This window comes from Pseudorca crassidens, chromosome 3 (assembly GCF_039906515.1).
Source record: "Pseudorca crassidens isolate mPseCra1 chromosome 3, mPseCra1.hap1, whole genome shotgun sequence".
Taxonomy (NCBI): Eukaryota; Metazoa; Chordata; class Mammalia; order Artiodactyla; family Delphinidae; genus Pseudorca; species Pseudorca crassidens.
The window spans coordinates 64,251,893-64,274,292 of NC_090298.1; the positions used below are offsets into that span (position 1 = coordinate 64,251,893).

Genomic DNA, 22,400 nt, shown 5'->3' on the forward strand with positions numbered 1-22,400 from the left:
AATGAAAAATGTGTCTTTTCTTTTGACTTAAAGACCAAAGACGCTTTTTGGACAACCCAATATTTGATGCCATATCACCAAACAGATGTTATTTTGATCTCCATATATTTGTAAATGAACTCAATATAATAAATTTTAAAAATATTTCTTTAGTTTTTAACATTGTAATTAATTTTCTATTTCCTAAGAAAAAATACTAGGTATTTTATTTTGGTTACATTATTAGGAGGAGTGACAAGAGAAATTTCATCAATAGAAAAAAGATAAAAGGAAGAGAAAAATAAAAAGAAAGAGAAAAAATATCTTGGGCAATGTAAGGTAATTTGTCTGGAAGAGAATCTTGTTAGCAGAGTATCAGGAATGTTTTTAGATACAAGTAATAGAAAAGAAAATAAGGGTTTACTTTTCTCATTTAACAAGGAAGCTTGAAGTAGGTGACCACTTCTGATGTTTCAGTGGCTCTGCAGTTTTGTTGTCTTCTCCTCATAGTTGCAATATAGTTGCTGTGACTCCAGACATCACATTGATATTCATATGAGGAAAAAGGGAAAAGGAATGCAAAAGCTTCTCCTTTTTTTTCAGGAAATCAGTACCTTTTCAGAAGCCTCCCAGAAAACTTTCACTTACATTTCGCTAACCAGCGCTGTGTCTCATGGCCATAATTACAAGCGAAACAAAGTATGAATTTGATTTTATCCAGCTTTTATAATGGAGCTAGGCAAGGGACAGGTGTTCAGGAATGGATTTATTGGTAACCAGAAAATAATTTCTGCCACAAGGAATGAATTCAATGATAATAACAATAACTAACCTTTGTAATGATAACATATTTATAATATTAGTATAATAAAATTTTTACCAATGTATAGAACCTGTTCTATGTATATAAAATATTTATATAAAGTATATTCGGTGAGAGCAAATATAAGCCTTCTGGAAAAGGACAAAGTGCATTAATTCAGCAAATTTGGATCTTTATCCATTCATTTTCATTTGTTCATTCATCCAACATATACTAACTTGGCATCTAACATATGACAAGCACTCAGAATACAAAGCAATCATAGTGTCTGTTCCCATGAAGTTTACCTGATGGAGAAGATCAGCATAAACCAAAAACTTGTATAAAGAAATGTAAAGTTGCAGCTGTGACAAGTCTACAAAGGCTAGGTATATGAGGCTGTGGCAGCCTGTGGTGCTGGGACCTGATCTGCTCAGGAACGTCAGGAGAAGGCTTCCTTTAGCAAGTGATGTGTAATCTGAAGGAGGCGTTAACTAATCAAAGGAAAGAAGAGCATTTCAGACCAAGAAAGCAGCATGCGCAAATGTTCTTTCACATTAAAAAAACCATAGTGAGACAACAGCTGAAGGGTGGCCCTCTAGGGGAGCAAGATTCTCCATGAAGCTGAAGACAATAGGTAAGGGCAAGTTATACAAAGTGTAGGCCGTGTTAGGAGTTTGTGTAAAAGCCATGGGAAACCATTGAAGGGTTTTAAGCAGGGCTTGGTATGATCACATCTACATTGGCTGAAATGCAGAGAATGTTTGGAGGAAGGACACAGTTGATCAGTGCAGTCTTATCAGTAGGCCCTTGCGGTGGCCTTGGTGAGAGGTATCAGTAGTTTGGACTGGGTTGTAGTGTTAGTTTAAATGGAAAGGAGTTGTATTTGAAAGGTAATAAATAACAGGAAATAAATCAACAGGATTTGGTGATAGATGGGATATGAGGCTGAGATAAATGGAGTTTTCAGCGATGACAGTGCTTTGTGCATCTGGGTGGAGAATGCCGGCATTTACTGGAAGAGAGTGATTTTTTTTTCCTTGGATCCTGACTTTATTTTTGGTTTTTTGATTTACAATGTTGTGTTAGTTTCAGGCGTACAGCAAAGTGATTCAGTTATACATATATTCATTCTTTTTCAGATTCTTTACCCATGTAGGTTATTACAGAATATTCAATAGGACCTATACAGTAGGTCCTTGCTGGTTATCTATTTTATATATAGTAGTGTGTATATGTTAATCACAAGCTCCTAATTTATCCCTCCCCCACTCATTTCCCCTTTGGTAACCATAAATTTGTTTTTGAAATCTGTGAGTGTTTCTGTTTTGTAAATAAGTTATTTGTATCATTTTTAAAAATTAGATTCCACATATGAGTGATATCATATACTTGTCTTTGACTTATTTCACTTAGTATGCTAATCTCTAGGTCCATCTATGTTGCTGCAAATGGCATTATTTGGTTCTTTTTTATGGCTGAGTATTGACTTGGTTTTTGTATGTAGTAGGTAGCAATACTCTGAGACCATAGGGAAGCTGTCATGTAGTCAGTTGGATATAAAGTTTGAGTTCACAGGGAGAGATGAAAGGTAACAATATAGATTTGTTGTGAGACATCTTTGTATAAGTGGGAAGTGAGATCCTGGGTGTGGATGAGATCATGTTGGCAGAGAGTAAATATAGTGAAGAAGATAATGTTCCAAGGCTGAGCCTTAGAACTGCCAACATGTCATGGCTGAGTAAGAAGATAAGCTTGAAAAACCAACAGAGAAGGAGTACCCAGAGAGGCAGGGGAAAACCAGGACAGCCCAGTGTCATGGGGGCACGGGGAAAAGTGCTTCAAGGAGGAAGGAAGTGGTCCACAGCGCTGAAAGACTGAATGAGATGAAGCCTGAAAAGTCCACCTTGGTTTTAGCAAAATGGATATGACTAGTGACCTTTGCAAGAGCTGTTATGGTGGAGTGGTGGGGCCTCACTCCAGTTAAAGAGGGTTAGAGAGTAAGTGAGAGGTTAGGATATAGAGTTTGTAGGTGACCCTGGAGCAGATTGGCTGGGAAGACAGGGTTAGAGATCCAATAAGGGACTTGTTTTATTTTTGAGTGGTAGACTTGAACATGTTTAAGAGGGGTATCCAGTGGAATATGTTATGTCCATGAATTTATGATTCTAAAAAAATGCATCAGTCACCTTAGAGGATATTAGAATGAATTCATGATACTTAAAACAAAAAATCACTAGTCACTTTGGAGAATAAAAATTGAAAAATAAAGGGGAAGAATCATGCAGCTACCATGCCTTTCCAAAAATATTATGAGAAGAATTTTCTCTTTATGGAAGTGTTCCAGCTAACAGAGAAGGAATAGTAGTATTAGAATATCACCCCTCTCTTTTTTTGCAATCCCTAATGTAGTTATAGATCTAGGCAATAATTAGAAATGGCTGCTCACGTCATGAAAAGAGAGACGACCAGACATTTGGCCAAAGTTTGTAACACAAGCTATGAAGTCTGTGCAAACAAATCAAACCTTAATCTATTTGAATATCTAGATCTATCTGAAACACAGAGAGATATTGATCTTTTATACTTCAGGATTTTTTTGTGGGGGAAGGGCTGCACTGGGTCTTAGCTGCGGCACACGGGATCTTTGTTGCGGCGTGCAGGATCTTTTTAGTTGCGGCATGCAGGATCTTTTTAGTTGCGGCATGCAGACTTCTTAGTTGCGGCATGCATGCGGGATCTAGTTCCCTGACCAGGGATCGAACCTGGGCCCCCTGCATTGGGAGCGCAGTCTTACCCACTGGACCACCAGGGAAGTCCCTATACTGCAAGATTGGTCACAACCTTAAAACATTAATTAGCAAAGAATCATTTCAGTCAGTTAAAGGATATAAAGATATAAACACTGAAATCTGGGACACTCTCTTATGCTTTACCATTTAAGTAGCTGTTGTTTCATGGACCTTAAGGTCATGTTTATAAAAGCAGTCTGCCATGGGCCCTGAGTGTCCCTGCATGTCCCTACTGAGTACACCAAGAAAGCCCCTGATTGCTCCCTACCTGGGCATTTGTCAGGGTTGGGCTTGCAGCAAGCAGTCTCGAGGGAAGAGGTAATAACATCTCCCCACAAAGAGGAAGCGTGCTTCTTTTTGTTGTACACGTAGTGAATCCTCAAGTTCAGTTTTCTGCCTTGTAATACAACCCACTGCATGCACAGCATCCGTGGTGAGCCCTTTGCCTTGCCCTTACGGGACTTGACAGCTGATGCAAACCAATATGGGTAAAAGTCCTTTGTTTCTGATTCAGGGTTTTCATGTCTTTTGCTAGCATCTGTGAAACCATATTGGCTTAACTTGATATAAATAGGGTAAAATCCCAGACTTTGCCCAGTTCTGCATGGGTCAGTAGGATTCTCTTATCTCTTGCTAATAATAAGTGCTACTAAAATGTGAGTAGATAGGTTATATGTGGGAAAGGATGGAAGCTTTAGAGCCAGAAAGGTCAGGTCTCAATACAAATTCACCAATTTCCTGACTGTGTGCTAGTTACTTCATTCGTCTAGAGCCTTGAAAGAAGTATGGTGTCATGGAATTTAAAAAAAAAAAAAAAAAAAAGTATTATAGTTGGGTACAAATCCCACTTTTTCTACTTAACTATCTGACCTTTGGCGAATTACTTGACTTCTCAATGTCTCAGTTTTTTCATCTATAAAATGGAGATAATACTGCTTAATCACAGATTATTGTGGGAATTAAGTACATGAAGTGCCTGGTATGTAATAGGTACTCAATAAATTTGAGTTTTGTTCCTTCTTCTAGAGTCTGTGTCATTAGTATTTTGGATTTAAAAGTCTGTCTTCATATATATGTTAGTATAGTACTCCTTTTCTAAACTTAGCCTCAGGTCTCACATCTATAAAACAAAAAGTTTGATAATACCAGGTTTTGAGAATAATTTTTGAAGGGTGTGAAATCACTACGAATTGCTGGTCTTAGCTGTCATCCTTGAAAGAAGTTAACCAAATATTCCGCACTTTAAACCTTGCCAACACCAAATTCATTGTTTCAGTATAGTAGCATTCATTCTGAGTTAACTCCTGCAAACACATTAGTTTATTCATCTACTTGGGGATACATTTTATAGTTACCTGGTCCTGATGGGCCAATCCAGAAGTAGTATCACATGAAAGAATATTCTTATTACAACACATGAAAAAGAGCTGGTTATGAAACTTGGCATTCAGTGTGATTCCACTTTTGTATGACAAATTGTATATGTAAATATATGCAGAGAAAACCATCTATATAGAAGGCTGCATTCCAAAATATTGTAAAAGATATAGGATTATGGTGACTTTTCTTTAGTTTGGCTTATGAACATTTTCAAAATTCTGAAATAAACAGGTAACAAAAGTACTCCCCTGCCCAAAAAATGTTAAGGGTTATATCAGTCAAAATGAGATGTTTCATAGGCGTCTAATGAAATGCATATATGGTCATTGTCTGGGAATACTTTTTTCCTGGACAGACTTCTCTTCCCTACTCAGTAGCATGGAATTTGGGGTTCTAAGCTTTAAACCTTCCCAAGAGCATATCAGACTTTATTTTTCCGAAGTTGTAACCCAGCCTGTAAGTAGCCCTAGTTCTTCCTCCTTTAGGAATTGATGGCTTTCTGTCAGATCAGTATGCAAGACTGGTGTTTTTAATTTTCATAACAGAAACATTGCCCTTTGCACATTTAACATCTTTGATTTTTTTAACCCTTAATGTACATTGGATTTTTTTTTAATGGAGCTTTTAAAGTATATTGAAACCTGGACCCTGCCCTCAGAGGTTCTAAGTTGGCCTGGGGCAGGGTTTGGGAATTTGAATTTTACATGTGTCCAGGTGGTTTTGAAATGTGGGCAAGGCTGAGAAGCATTTCCCCAAGCCCTTGCTGGAGAGCTCAGTTATTTAATTCTAAAAGTAAGAGAAGCTTATTATGAAAACTGTTTACGGTGTAGTAGGGTATTAAGTGAAATGTTTCCTTCTCTACAGGTCAGCATCTATTTATGGTTTTTCATTTAACTTTCCACAAGGTTAGAGGTGTACATAAGTCTTCTCTCTTACGTGGTCTTATACTAAGCATTATTATCATGTAGCTTGCTTTTATTTCCTAACCTGGGGGAAACTGAATTCCCCTGTCAGTTCTTACAGATTAGTCTCACACTTTTATTGTCTGTGGTGTGTCTGCTATGCAGAGGTTCCCTGAACTCTTTAACCTCTGAGACCTCCATCTGGGATGCACTGCTCTAGTAGAAGAACCCTGTTCCTTGTCCATTCCCCCTGTCCTCGCCTTCTCTTCCTATTACCATTGGAAAGGAGTCTATATGGACCACATTCAGTTATATCCCTAGGATTTTAAATTTTTACTAGGATATGGTTTAATATTATAACCTCATATTTTTCATTTATTATGAAATTATTCAGACATATTACAGTCCCCTTGTAGCTTCCAACCTACTAAAGAAATAAAGCATTGCAAATCCAACTGAACCCATAACCCTCCCTGGTCCTGTTCCCCTCCACCCCATCCAGAGTAACCCTTTTTGACTCTGGTTTTTATCTCATGAGTTTCTCTATATTTTTACTACATAGATATGTTTTGAAATAATATATGGAATTATTTGGTATGCTTTTAAACTTTATGTTTGGTATGCTTTTAAGCATCATTCTTCTGCAAGTGGCTTTTTCCCCCTCAATGTTATATTTATGAACTTCATCCATATGGATGCATATAATTCTAGTTCACTCATTTTTCTCTAATTATGATAGTCCATTGTATGCATGTACCATAGTTTATCCATTTTTCTTGATTAATATCTAATATGATTCAAATTTGTTGCAAATATCAACAGTGCTGATACCTGTCTTACACACATCTAGTACACGTGTGAGTTTTCTGATTCTGGGCTTTACCTAGGAGTGGGACTGTAGAGTGTAAGGAATGTGCATCTTTCTTGTTCTTCAAGGAACATGGACCAGTTTAGAATCCCACCAGCAGTGTGTAAAAGTTTGTCCCTATGATTTAAATTAATTAGAACAAGAAATACCCATTTGATATGTTTCTATATAGTCTCAAAAATTGGTCATAAGGGCATTTTCATTTCTATTAATATGTTTTACATGAAGTACCATCTGATAAATGACATTTTATTAATGCTAAGGAATTTTTTTCTCTCCATGTGCGTGCTGTGCCTGTTTATAAAGAGATTTGAAGCACTTTATTGGCCTTCCCTGACAAACTGCCAGGCCTCATGTTTTCAGCCAATGGCTGCTCCCCCTTTAATTCCTTTTTGTCTTGACTGCCAAGAGGTTAAGAGCTAAATTTGAGGCGCAAGTGTAGAAACAAATTTGGTTTAATTTTCCCCATCTCTTCTTATATGGGAGTATTTCTCCATGAGTATTTCTCTAGCATGATTCTTAGAACAGCTGCATCAGAATCAGAGATGCTTGTTAAAAATGCTGCTTTCTAAGGCCTGTCACAGACCTATTATATTGGAATCTTCAGCGTGAGACCCTAAAATTAGCATTTTAAAAGCTCATGCTAAACTTGCTGTCTCAAATTTGAGCATCTACTATATGGCTTGTAATCTTACTTTCATATTCATTGTAACTCTTCTGTTATAAATATTTTGTTATTCTAAATCACTTCAGATCCTTTTTTGCGCTCAATGGAAAAAATATTAAAATCTAACAGATGTGTGCATAAAATTTGGCTCCAAACTTGGTCTTTTTTTTTTTGTTCATGCCGCGTGGCATGCGGGATCTTAGTTCCCCAGCCAGGGATCGAATTCGTGCCCCGTGCAGTGGAAGCATGGAGTCCTAACCACTGGACTGCCAAGGAATTCCCAAACTTTATCTTTAAATTGGTTATTTTTGCATTATTAATTGGACATTTACAACACTAGGTTTAAATTCATGTTTTCCATAAATATTCATTGAGTGCCTACTATGTGGTGTGTGCTGTGCCGTAAGAAGAATAAATAAATGCATGAAAAGCTATAAACAGGAGGCTTTGGGAGTCTTTTCCTGGATGTTGTAACCTCATGAACCTTTCTCTGAATAAGAAGGATTTTTTAAAAGTAGAATTTTGGCAAACATATACATTTGGCCCTAATTGGTGATATATGTACTCATTGGTGAAATATTATATTTCTAGACACATATTTCCAAGGATTATTAACATCTTTGAGTGCATCACTCAATTAAGATCTGTTTCTTATTATCCTGATAAGTGCAAACTTAAACCTCATTCAACTTTTTGGACTCAGTATTTAAGTTTTAGAAAAGCGATGAATTATTAAGTCTGGTTGAAAAAAAACAACAAAACAATTGGCTTCTCTCAGCATAATTTATTTCTATTTATGTCAATTAAATGTTGGTAGAAAGGGGTATTTACATTAAGTGGCCTCTGGTTAATAATTTTCATGCCACCCTCCCCACGTAAACTCTTTCTTATGGTCCCCAGCTTCAGGAATGCTTTGTACTCAGAATCGCACCATTGTGTTTACTTTGAGAGAGAATTGGAAGGTAATAGGTCTTCAAATGCTTAAATTAAATTATCTTAAATGTTTGCTTTTGGCTGTGTGGATGATAACTGGTTTGTTTGCTGAATTTAGTTTAATTCAGCACATATTGATTGAGTACCTACTGTGGAGTATTTTTACTCTGTTAAAATATATGTATACTTCTTGGACAGAAGGAAAATATCTTGACTGAGTACATGTCTTCTAGTTGGTGGTAAATACCAGCACTAAAAACCACATTATATTTTACGAAATGAGTGGGCTGTTGAGAATTTTATTGGCAACAGAAATGTTGCCTTGTGAGTGCCTCTCTGGTTTATTTAGCTCCTGTAGCTGTGTCTGCCAAACAGGAGATATCTCACTTCATCTTTTTGATGGGAAGTGGTCGTATGAATTTAATGCTTCAAAGTCACCTGAGGGTTTGGTTTCGTTTAGTTTTAAGTGCAGATTCCAGGCATGTCCCTGGAATGTAGATTCCCTGGAGATACAGTTGTTATCGGTATGATGAAGGAGACTCCTGGACCTCGTAATTAAGAACTCGTGCTTAGGTCTTCCCATTTTTGATTGGGCTGTTTGCTGTTTTTATATTTTGGAAATTAATCCCTTGTCAGTTGCATCATTTGCAAATATTTTCTCCCATTCTGTAGGTTGTCTTTTCATTTTGTTTACAGTTTCCTTTGGTGTGCAAAATCTTTTAAGTTTAATTAGGTCTCATTTGTTTATTTTTGTTTTTATTACTCTAGGAGACAGATACAAAAAAATTACTCTAGGAGACAGATACAAAAAAATATTGCTATAATATACATCAAAGAGCTTTTTGCCTATATTTTCCTCTAGGAGTTTTATAGTATCTGGTCCTACATTTAGGTCTTTAATCCATTTTGAGTTTGTTTTTGTGTATGGTGTTAGAGAATGGACAGTTAGTTTTTGGAGCACCACTTATTGAAGAGACTGTCTTTTCTCCATTGTATATTCTTACCTCCTTTGTTGTAGATTAATTGACCATAGGTACATGGGTTTACTTCTGGGCTTTCTATCCTGTTCCACTGATTTGTATGTCTGTTTTTGTGCCAGTACCATACTGTTTTGATTACTATAGCTTTGCAGTATAGTCTGAGGTCAGGGAGCCTGATTCTTTCAGCTGCATTTTTCTTTCTCAAGATTGTTTTGGCTATTCAGGGTCTTTTGTGTTTCCATACAAATTTTTAAATTTTTGTTCTAGTTTTGTGGAAAATGCCCTTGGTAATTTGATAGGGATTGCATTGAATCTGTAGACATTTCTCCAAGGAAGACATCCAGATGGCCAACAGGCACATGGAAAAATGCTCAACATCGCTAATTATTAGAGAAATGGATATCAAAACTACAGTGAGGTATCATCTCACTCCAGTCAGAAGGGCCATCATCAAAAAGTCTATAAATAATAAATGCTAGAAAGGGTGTGGAGAAAAAGAAACCCTCCTACACTGTTGGTGGGAATGTAAGTTGGTACAGCTACTATGGAGAACAGTTTGGATGTTCTTTAAAAAACTAAAAATAGGGTTGCCATATCATCCAGCAGTCCCACTCCTGGGCATATATCTGGAGAAAACTATAATTCAAAAAGATACATGCACCCCAGTGTTCATTGCAGCACTGTTTACAGTATCCAAGACATGGAAGCAACCTAAATGTCCTTTGACAGATGACTGAATAAAGAGGATGTGGTGTGTGTGTGTGTGTGTGTGTGTGTGTGTGTGTATGTGTATACATACACAATGGAATATTACTCAGCCATAGAAAAGAATGATATAATGCCATTTGCAGCAACATGGATGGACCTAGAGATTATCATGCTAAGTGAAGTAAGTCAGACAGAGAAAGAAAAATATCATATGATATCCTTTATATGTGGAATCTTCAAAAAAAAAAAAAAAAGGTTCAATTGAACTTACTTACAAAGCAGAAATAGCCCCACAGACATAGAAAGCAAACTTATGGCTATCAAAGGGGAAAGGGGGGGTGATAAATTAGGAGGTTGGGATTAATATATACACACTACTGTTTATAAAATAGATAACCAACAGGTACCTACCGTATAGTACAGGGAATTGTATGCAATATTTTGTAATAACCTATAAGTGAAAAGAATCTGAAAAAGAATATATACACACACACACATATATTTACATATATATAACTGAATCACTGTGCTGTACACCTGAAACTAATATGACATTGTAAATCAACTATACTTCAACTGAAAAAAATATTTTTAAAAAAAGAACCTCTGCAAGTGACTCAGAAACATATCCAGGTTTAGGAGCTATTACTTAGTTTCAACACTTGACATTTTACAGAAGGAAAAGCAGAAAGAGAGACTGTGATTTGCTCAAGCTCATAGTGTGAGTTCAGTTATAAGAATGCCTCCTCTGGTTGTGTAGCGTTTCCCTGTACTGAACTTATTAATTAATCTGGTTAGTCTTTTCCCTCATGACTGATTTATCCTTGCTTTGATGGCCTTAATTATTGTGTTGTTTCACAGAAAATAGTTAAGAAATAGTTAACTATTTTCCTTTGACTTTCTTGGGACTATGCCACTGAATAGACAAGTAGATGTGTTGGGGAATGATTTGCCCAGTCAGCACACTGTGGGTTTCCTTTGATAGGAAAACACCTGTGTCCTTATGTGGCCTGCATGTGCTTTGTAGGTGGTTCTAGTGAACATGGTTTCATGTGAGCCAATACAAGTTTGGCATTTTCCTGGATTGCTGCCTTGATTTTCAGCTATGTTTCCATTGACACTGAAAGATTGTTGTAGTGTTTTTTTGCTTGGTTATATTTGCAGTTCACTGTAATAGCTGTTATAAATTGACTTTAAATACCATAGTGTGATCTGATTGCAGCTGTTAGTAGAAACAATTACCCTAGATAAAGAAATCTTTTTCATTATCTATTATAATAATTTCATTGCTGCTAATGAGGTGTTTTTGATATTGGTAGAAGAAAGCTGGTTATTTATCTTGCTAATTGCAGTCATTTTGCCTTGTCTTAACACAATGGTACAGTAGAGTATAAAGTGTTTTAAATGTATCAATAGAGTATAAAGTGTTTTAAATGTACTGTGATTTTTAAAATAACATTTGTTTTTCTAATGATACTGTAAAGCTTATTCATTGTGCAAAATTTAAAACTATAGAAAAGCTCAAAAAGGAAAAAAATTTAAATCACCTGTAATTCCACTACCTGGAAATCGTCCTTTAGGTGTATGGCCTTCCAGGCTTTTAAAAAATGCACATGTGTAGTGATAAATTATTTGTGACTTCATTCCATTGCTGGGTTAATGTTTATGTGTAAATGTGATACAGATCTACTACTTCACATTTTTTTATACCTTTTAAATACCATGCTGTATCTACACATCTTTCAATATTTGGTATTCTTTTGAAGCCTTTTTTCTCTTCTTAGACTTTAACTTTTTTATTCTTCCTTACACCATCCTTCTTAAGTTAGAGTACTTTGCTATTCAGGAGATTATTTCCTTCTATAAAAATTACATAATATGCAAAAAAAACCCAAGCTAAAACACCCATACTGTACAGAATTCTGCAAAGTTTTTAGCGAAATGAAGTGAGTAGAACATCTTCAATTCCAAAAAGAAGGCAAAATTAGCTAATATAAAAGCCCTCCTATACAAAACACTTAGAGGACAAATAGAGTATGATTTCACTTATCTGAGGAACTAGAAGAGGCAGATTCATAGAGGCAGAGGCTGAGGGGAGAGAAGAACAGGGAGTTATTTTTTGATGGGTTATTTTGAGATGATGAAAAAGTTCTGCTAATGGATAGTAGTGATGACTGCACAACATTGTGAATGTGCTTAATACCACTGAATTATACACCTGAAAAGTGTTAAAATGGTAAATTTTACGTGTGCCACAACTACTGAGCCTGCGTGCCATAACTACTGAAGCCCGCGTGCCTCGAGCCTGTGCTCCACAACAAGAGAAGAAGCCCGCGCACCGCAACGAAGAGTAGCCCCAGCTCGCCACAACTAGAGAAAGCACAGCAGCGAAGACCCAACACAGCCAAAATTAAATAAATAAATAATTTTTAAAAATGGTAAATTTTAGTTATATATATGTAAAATATATGTACTTATATATTATTTTAAAAGCACTTAAAGTATGTCCAAAAAAATCCTGATGCAGTACAATAATCATTTCCTCTAGTTAACAGTTTTCATATTTAAGCTCCAATTACTTATCATTCGATATAAAGAATCCTTTTTTCCACCTGTTAATTTCAGAATTTCTCCCTCATGCTAGCATTTTCCTTTCATAAGGCCCAAAGATTGTGGTTTGAAGGGACAGAGCCCCACCCTATTTGCTATAATTTAGAAACATCTAGAATGTTATCTCAAAATATCAAGACCTCATAAAAACAAACCCTTGTTCAAATTTTCATGAAAGTGTTCTTGATTTTAGAAACTGATTCAAAAAAGTAGTAATTTCTTTTCTCCATTAATGCTTTATTAAGCTTTGTTGACCTATATAAGGGTTAGACGAGGAGGGAGTAGGGGATTAGAAAGATTAGTCAGCCGCCACTCCTAAAAATATCAGAGTGATTTTTTTTTCCTTAATCACGTATCTGTAACCTGTCAGAGCAAACTTACTCTGAGATGAAACCTAAAGAATGCATTTTCCATTTTTCCCTGCATTTGAATACAAATACAGGCAGAATGATAATAATGACATATGTTCTGAATTCCTTAAATCTCTAACATATTTTAACATTTGAAAAATTTCAGAATCATTGTCCAGTAGGATGTGTTGTAAATGCTTGTTGGATTAGTAGAAAATTACAGACCTTTTGTTAATGGTGTTATACCCTGCCTTATTTCCAAAACTTATTTTAGACAGTTTACTGGGATATATACAATAGAGCAGGACAACAAGAAAGTAAAATGGTATTCAAAGATCAAGGACAAGTAAGGATAGAAACCTAAGATAAAGTCAGTGTTGCTATTTGTCATTATAAGGTGCTATCCAGTTGTTTCCTAGTAACCAAGACCAAAAGGAAAATGGATTTATTGATAAAATTCTGTGTCCATCAGAATCATATAAAATCTTTATATTGCTGAAATTTATTGGAAAAATAAATTTAAGAAGAGGAATTCCTTAAAGGAAATTTCTTAAGAGAAGTTAACAGAAAAAAAAAAAAAAAAAATATATATATATATATATATATTTTTTTTTTTTTTTTTTTTTTTTGCAGTATGCGGGCCTCTCACTGCTGTGGCCTCTCCCGTTGCGGAGCACAGGCTCCGGACGCGCAGGCTCAGCGGCCATGGCTCACGGGTCCAGCCGCTCCGCGGCATGTGGGATCTTCCCGTACCGGGGCACGAACCCTTGTCCCCTGCATCGGCAGGTGGACTCTCAACCACTGCGCCACCAGGGAAGCCCCAGAAAATATTTTTATCAATAAACGGTTCCCACAGTTACAAACACATACTTCCCCAGTGGCCTCAGTGACTGGTTAAGGCGCCACCATTTCTTTAGTGTCTGCTGGGCAGCATTGCTACTTTATCATCAGGTGCTATGGAAAAATAGAATTGTGAAAAAATGTTTTGGCTCCTATAATGGAGTGGCTTTCAAACTGTTCTACAGGGTGTTAGGAATCCCACAGCGGCCCCTCTAGAAGGGAAGCGAGGCCTCAGTGCTGGGTTCTTGACCAAATCAGTGTTCCTTTGATCTCATTGGCAGAGTGAGTTTCTTTGTAAAATTTCATGTGAACAAAGGATTTAACAGGTAAAAGGTATTTGAAAACTACTGGTCTAATAGTAGAGTTGGGACCATTGTTTAATAAAAATACACCCAAGATCCCCTGAAATCTGGCCTGACCTCCTTAAGGACAGAAACCCTGTAATACCATAAGACACATTGGTGCCGTGGCGTTTTGCTGCACACATGTTTTGATGCCATGTATATAAAGCCATCCACCCACCTGTCTAGAGATTAAATTTCATCTAGACTGCTTGGTATGTGTATGGTTTCTATTTTTACATTCAACTTTTAAATTCATATACATTGATTTTGGAATATGGTGTAAGTAGGGACACATTTTTGTTGTCGTTTTTTTTTTTTTTTCCTGAAAGAACCAATTAGCTACCATCTTTTTTTATTGATTGATCATTCAGCCTTCCCTCCTGTTTTGAAATCTCACCTTAGAATGTCTTTCCCCAAAGCATTCTACAATTCCTGCAGTTCCCAGTGAGACCACTCTGTTACCGTAGTATTTCTAGAAAGCACTTAAGTATACGTAAACTGTTTCATTAAAATCTTAGCCAGTGCTTGCTTGTTTTTCTAACTCTTGAATCAAAGATACCCCCCCCCAGATATTTGCCTTATCAGAGCTATTTTATTATCAGCGAAAGATATGTTCTTTTTGTCAGTTCACAACCTGTCAGGAATAAAATCAAACATTGTTAAGTGAGAATCAAACATTATGGTTCTGAAGAATTCAGAGTGGTTGCAGAGATAGGAAAGTGTAATATTCTTGCTTTGTGGAAGGGAACATATTAGTAAAGTAAACATTGAAAATTGAGGTAAATAACAGGATTTAAACTTTGAAAAAGTAACCAGAATGCTCCTGAGTTAGCAACATTTCAGAAATTATGTTTTGTAGTTATCGATTTTAAAGGAGACGGACTCGACAGCACTATCACCTCCATCATAGATGTAGTTAATTACAGTTTCTAAATGCCACTGATTAGTGGAGCAGTTCTCCTAAGGTGCCACCAGTCTTTGGAAGTTGAGGTGGTGGGCATTATACTCCATTGTTCCTGCCCAGTACATGGCTCCAGCCACAGGATAGTTAAGGCTCGGTTTTACCATGAGTTTTTCCAGAAATAAGAGACATATTATGCTGCTGTAGGTCACATGTGAACTGTTGTAGGAAAACTAAATTGATGAAGGTATTTTGCTGAGAAAATAGTCACCAGCGTCCACAAAGCTGGCTAGTGGGTCAGAGTCTGAATTCTAGGTTTTGCTGCAAACTACATGACGTGGAGTGCAAATACCTAATTTTTCCCCCCAGATTTTTTTTTACATTCCCCCAAATGTGTTCTGTAAACCATTATTGTCAGAAGGTGCTCCAGAAGTTTCAAGGGTCCATGGTTAAATGAGTTAGAAATGCTGTGTACTAGATCAGGTGTAAGAAATGCACAATATGTAGTAGAATATTAAAGGCTCTAAGAAGTCTTACAGGAAAGAGCCCTTACAACTTTTGAACCTGTTTCTTGACATCTCTAAGAACACTGTTCCATGAAGTCCACTTTAGGAACCTGTATTAGGTGTCTGAGGTTATTTAAACCTCCATAATTCTAGTTCTAGTAAAAAAAAGAAAAGAAAAGTTTTATTTCAACATGGTACTTTAATTTGTAATATCGGTGTGGAATCTTCTTCAGGAAACACTGGAAAAAGCCTTTGATTGTACAGCATCCTAGTACTCAAGGATTTTGCACACAGTGATACAGAGAAGCGTTGTTTTCCCCTGTGAGTACTAAAACCTTGATTTGAAATGATTGGTCAGAAAGAGGCTGAGTCAGAGGTTTCCCTGCTTTTCAAGAGCTCTGTCCAGTACCTCAGGTTCTACCCAGAATGTTTCTATAAGGTGCCATTTGATGTTAGACACTCTTTATATCCAACATATTTTCTTTTAATACAATTTCAGCTGTTATTGGCTCAAAGTACATAGACCCCTGTAGGGATCTTTTATAGTTATTGCTCAGAAAATAATGTCTGGCTTCCTAATAATGAAGTTCAGAGGAAAATCAGGATTTTGTCATCTTGTTTGTAGGATGGGGGCTGCAGATAACATATGTAAAGGACAGAGTACATTTATGGAAGAACTGGCTGACACAGCAGAAATAATAAGAAAAGCAACATCACAGTCTTTGGTTATCTTGGATGAATTGGGAAGAGGGACAAGCACCCATGATGGAATCGCCATTGCTTATGCTACACTTGAGCATTTTATTAGAGATGTAAGTATCTTGCATACCTTTTTGTACAGGAATGGTGCATACTATACAGATTGTTTTCCTGACCTCAGTTTCAAAATATTCAATATTATCCTGCAGTTGATCCTGTTCCTGCAATTGATCATTCAAATGCTATATATGGAACTCAGGTAGATTGGCCCTAAGTAACGTTTGTAGTTCTTTGATGTGTCTTGCTTTCTTTTGCTGAGGCAGAATAAACCTGGTCAGTAGGAGAAAGGCCTCCTTGGCAATATTTCCACCTAGAACTGTATCTTACTCTCCTTGGCAAACTAAATCAAGAGCAGGGCCCATCACCTGCAACCCAATCCTTGAGAAAAGAACCAAATAAGAGATAGTGCCATTTTTGCCCTGTGAAATACTTTTTTCAACAATATCCTAGAAGGTCTCCTTATAAGACCTTTGATCTGATCTTTCGGTGTCTCTATCTTAGTAACACCTTCAGTGCATGTGTCTTTTTTTTTTTTTAGAGTTCATTTCTTTTTTTTTTTGGCTGCATTGGGTCTTTGTTGCTGTGCGTGGGCTTTCTCTAGTTGTGGCGAGCGGGGGCTACTCTCTTGCAGTGCGTGGGCTTCTCATTGCGGTGGCTTCTCTTGTTGCGGAGCACAGGCTTTAGGCACGCGGGCTTCAGTAGTTGTGGCTTGCGGACTCTGGAGCACAGGATCAGTAGTTGAGGTGCACGGGCTTGGTTGCTCCACGGCACGTGGGATTTTCCCGACCAGGGATCAAACCCATGTCCCCTGCATTGGCAGGTGGATTCTTAACCACTGCGCCACCAGGGAAGTCCCAGAGTTCGTTTCTAAGCATCTGAATGTGAACTTTTGTTTGTGTCAAACTTTGCACCTCCGTCATCTCCATCAAACTGTCCCCTTTATTAACTGTCTCTGGTTTTGTTCATTTTGATCTCTCCTTTTTTTCTCTCACCTTAGCACCTGCGCCTGAACCTTGTCTCTTCTTTGGTTTTTCTTTTTCTATTTTGTTCTCTACTTTTTAACTTTTCTTTGTCTCTGTGTCTTCCTTCCATTTTCATTTCTTTCTTTCTTCCTTAAATAGCCAATAAAAGCACATTTTTGCTCGTATTTCTTTGCAAAAATAAAATCCCCTTTTCTTTAAAGTTTTGTGGCCCTCAGTTTTTTGTTTAAACGTTTAGTTAGATTACATAGTTAATGATGACATATTTTCTGTTTTAAAATAAATACTTTTTACTTTTAAAGAAATTCTGTATTTTCAAAAAGATATAGCTCAGGAACTTTTCTTTAATCATTGTAGAAACTACAGGTTCAGTATAGTTCTATATCTGCCTCCAAAACACACTTTTTAAACATCATTTAAGAATACTACTCATGCAAGAGGGAGGAGATATGGGAATATATGTATATGTATAGCTGATTCACTTTGTTATAAAGCAGAAACTAACACACCATTGTAAAGAAATTATACTCCAATAAAGATGTTAAAAAAAAAAAGGATACTACTCAGCTGTAAAAAAAAATGGAATTTTGCCATTTGCAGCAACATGGATGGGCATTATGCTAAGTGAAATAGGTCAGACAGAGAAAAACAAATACTGTATGATATCACTTATGTGGAATCAAAAAATACAACAAAGTAGTGAATATAACAAAAAAGAAGCAGACTCACATATACAGAGAGCAAACTAGTGGGGAGAAGGAAGCAGGGAGGGGCTTTTTAGGGGTAAGGGGAGAAAGGGTTATTATGGGGATATATGAAATCATGTGCGTGACACTTCGGAAAATTGTAAAGCACTACAGAATTTAAAGAATCTTTAATTTAATAAAAACTAGATTAATTAAGACATTCCTTTGTTTTGAGCCTTCAGGAACAAATTATGACAGAGCTGAATCTGTCAACTTCGAGTTTCCTTTAATTGTATCTACTCTATAGCAGTGTATCAGTTACTATGACTGCATAACAAAATACCCTGAAACTTGGTGGCTTAAAATAACAATAATCATTTATTGTCTCTCAGAGTATCTGGAGGTGAGAAATTTGGGAGCAGCCTGGCTGGGTGGTTTTGGCCCAGGGCCTCTTCTGAGGTTGCAGTCAAGTTATCACCCAGGGCTACAGGATCCTCTTCCAACGTGGCTCACGCACGTGGCTGGCAAGTTGGTGCTGGCGATTGGCCAGGGCCCTCAGTTTCTTTCGCTGTGGGCCTCTCCATGGGCTGCTTGAGTATCCTTACAGAGTGGCATCTGGCTTCCCCCAGAGGAGGCATTCCAAGAGGCCAAGGTAGAAGCAGCAGTGCATTTTATTTTGCCATCATGTTGTTGAGTACACAGGGCCAGCCCTGATCAGTGTGGAAGAGGCCACTCAAGAGCATGAGCATTGGGAAGCGAAGATCTCTGGGGCCATGTTGGAGGCTGGCTGCCAAAAGCAGTTTGTCGCAATTTCAAAGAGTCATTTAAGAACCTTCAGGAACAAATTAGGACAGAATTGAATTTGTCACTTATGTTTTCATTGCTTCTGTAGCAGTTTTTGTATATTTTAAATGTTGATGAAGAAAGTGTTAGTTTTAGATAAAGTTTACTTTGGAGTTAAGTCATTGAAGAGGCTTCTTCAGGAACAAGAGTCCCTAACTTTTTTATGGATGAAAATCTTTATTTTTCATGATGTCTTTTGATTGCTGGGATGGGGAAGAGAGGAAAAGGAGGAGTCAGGGAGGCTACGTGTTGCTGCTGCAGGGTGAAAATGGCCTTGAGGGGGACAGTGGTGTAACCCAAACCCTTAGGTCTTCCAGCTAGAAATGCCCGTCAGCTCAGGGAAGGGACACTGGGGAGACAGCTGGTCCTAAGATATTTCAGGGCAGATTTTAAGAGCAACTTGTCAAAGAAATTCTGCCTTAATAGGTTTATTTGTAATTGTTTTTAGAGAAAAGACATATGTTCTGACTTTTAATAAGGCGAATAGCAGATGAATCAAAACTGGAGTTCTTCAATTTGATTACCCTCTGCTGCTAATGTTTAGACCAAGATTTGGTGTTAACTTCCCTTAAGATAGGGATTTCTAGAACACATATAACTGTGCTTTAAAACATTGCTAATTAAGTAATCCACAAGTCTGTATTGATACTAACAACACAAAAATAAATTTTAAAATGGTGAGGGTAGGGAGGAAGAAGGGAAAGCTCTACTTTACAAAATTCCAGCTAATAGAGAAAGCTTTGTTTTGTTTTGTTTTTTAACATCTTTATTGGGGTATAATTGCTTTACAATGGTGTGTTAGTTTCTGCTTTATAACAAAGTGAATCAGTTATACATATACATATGTTCCCATATCTCTTCCCTCTTGAGTCTCCCTCCCTGCCACCCTCCCTATCCCAACCCTCCAGGCAGTCACAAAGCACCGGGCCGATGTCCCTGTGCCATGCGGCTGCTTCCCACTAGCTATCTACCTTACGTTTGTTAGTGTGTACATGTCCATGACTCTCTCTCGCCCTGTCACAGCTCACCCTTCCCCCTCCCCATATCCTCAAGTCCGTTCTCCAGTAGGTCTGTGTCTTTATTCCTGTCTTACCCCTAGGTTCTTCATGACATTTTTTTCTCTTCTTAAATTCCATATATATGTGTTAGCATACAGTATTTGTCTTTTTCTTTCTGACTTACTTCACTCTGTATGACAGACTCTAGGTCTATCCACCTCATTACAAATAGCTCAATTTCGTTTCTTTTTATGGCTGAGTAATATTCCATTGTATATATGTGCCACATCTTCTTTATCCATTCATCCGATGATGGGCACTTAGGTTGTTTCCATCTACGGGCTATTGTAAATAGAGCTGAAATGAACATTTTGGTACATGACTCTCTTTGAATTTTGGTTTTCTCAGGGTATATGCCCAGTAATCGGCATTTATTAACTACCAGAATAATAACTGATTCAGGCAATGATGATCAACAGATAGTAAAACCTTTGGATGCAAGATTGTTGGAGAAAATGATATTCACACAGTTTCAAAGTATCACCCCCCAAGTTATTTATTAATTACAAAGGAGAGAGGTGTCAGTACAGTGAAGGAATCTTCTGGGCACACACTTAAACCAAATAATCAGCTTTAGCATTCCCAATAATAGATCAGACTGACATCATGTACCTCCTGATGTGATATGCTGAAAAGGGTATGTCACCTACCTATATATGTAATATTGCTGGTAATAAGTTTTAATCTGAATTGAATGAGGCAAATCCAAATTGAGGGAGATTATGCAAAACAGCCCTCCTGGATACTTCAAAAATTTTAAAGACATAGAAGTGAAAAAAGAGAAGTCTGGGAACTGTTCTAGATTAATGGGAACTAAAGAGGCATGACTAAGTGTACCACATGAGTCTTGATTTTTTTTTTTAATATAAAGAAATTTCTGAAGAACATTATTGGGACAGTAAGGGAAATTCATGGACTATATATTAGTAAATAGTGCTATATCATTGTTAAGCTTCTTGAGTGTAATAATTTTATTCTGGTTATATAGGAGAATATTTTTGTTCTCAGAAGATAGAATCTTAAGTATTTAGGGACCAAGTGTCATGATGTCTACAATTCTCAAATGGTTCAGGAAAAAAAGTGTGTGTGTGTGTGTGTGTGTGTGTAGAGGGGGAGGGAGGAAGAAAGGGGAAATATGGCAAAATATTAACAAATGGTTGTTTAGATAAAGAATACATGAGTGTTCATTGTACTTGTCTTGAAGCTTTTATGAAGGTTTGAAATTTTTCAAAATAAAGTTGGAGAAAAGTTTAAATTAAAATTTAAAAATAAAATAACTTTCATTGTGTCTCACTGCTTTAGGTGAAATCCTTAACCCTCTTTGTTACCCATTATCCACCAGTCTGTGAATTAGAAAAAAGTTACTCACAACAGGTGGGGAATTATCACATGGGATTCTTGGTCAACGAGGATGAAAGCAAACAGGACCCAGGTATGAATTGTTCTTGCAGTAAGTACAACTAGAATTCTGTTGGTTTTCATAATTTATAACTTGAAGTTCATAGGAGCATGAACTTATTGCTTATTAATCATGAAAGCTGTGAATGTTGATTGTAATTGACATTTGTCCAAATTCATTTTCTCTAAGCTTAGGGTCAGATAGAATTTGCATTTATCCTCACCATGTCTGAATCCTTCTCTGGCCCTCCTTATCTCATTTTTCTACAAGAAGAAAGTGGGGTGAGGGGGTCATTTAGGTTTTATTCTTAGATCCATCTCAGAAAAGATGCCCTAACAGTCAAGTGTATTAGTTATCTTTAAAAATACTCAGTACATTTCCCCAAATATCATTTAGCATTAATAACTTACTAAGAGCAATACTCTATACTGGCCATACATGTTATCTTAATTTGACAAGGAAAGTGAATCTCAGGTAAAGTGGGTTCCCCATGTCAGCCACCTGGGTGGGGGCTGAACTGAGCCTAGAATCCATGTCCTCTGCCTGCAGGTTCTCTTCTGCTCTGCTAGAAATGGTATATGGGAGCTACAGTATTTTTCCTAGCCTTCTGCTTACTACTCATGTCACAGAAATGAAACATTTCGTGAAAAAGTACATCATTAGCCAATAGAAAAAAATTCAAGTGCTGTAAGTAATATAGTAGATTTTAGCTTTTTTTTTTCCCCCTGTTCAATAATAATTTTTTTTTTTTTTTTTTTTTTTTTGCGGTACACGGGCCTCTCACTGTTGTGGCCTCTCCCGTTGCGGAGCACAGGCTCCGGACGCGCAGGCTCAGCGGCCATGGCTCACAGGCCCAGCTGCTCTGCGGCATGTGGGATCTTCCTGGACCGGGGCACGAACCTGTGTCCCCTGCATCGGCAGGCGGACTCTCAACCACTGTGCCACCAGGGAAGCCCAATAATAATATTTTTAAGCTGTGGGCCAGTGATGGCTTATGCAGTTGGTGTGCTACAATGGAAAATCCATTATCAAAGATACTCCAGAGTCCAAATTTTATTTTGGAAAAGTAATAAGTAAGGATGGACCTGAAAAAGATATCAGGCAACTGGCCCA

The 22,400-nt window shown here is 37.2% G+C and overlaps 1 protein-coding gene across 4 annotated transcripts in view; it reads left to right on the top strand.

The window, feature by feature from the left end:
- Positions 1–22,400, top strand: part of MSH3 (mutS homolog 3) — a 181,068-nt gene that overhangs the window by 149,821 nt on the left and 8,847 nt on the right. For 3 of the 4 annotated variants that reach the window (XM_067731131.1, XM_067731132.1, XM_067731133.1), the window contains exons 21-22: positions 16,188–16,374; positions 21,191–21,320. In XM_067731131.1, the coding sequence (XP_067587232.1) occupies positions 16,188–16,374; positions 21,191–21,320 (317 nt within the window). Of the gene's footprint in view, positions 1–16,187; positions 16,375–21,190; positions 21,323–22,400 lie in introns of those variants that run through there. The other variant, XM_067731134.1, reaches the window with a different exon arrangement.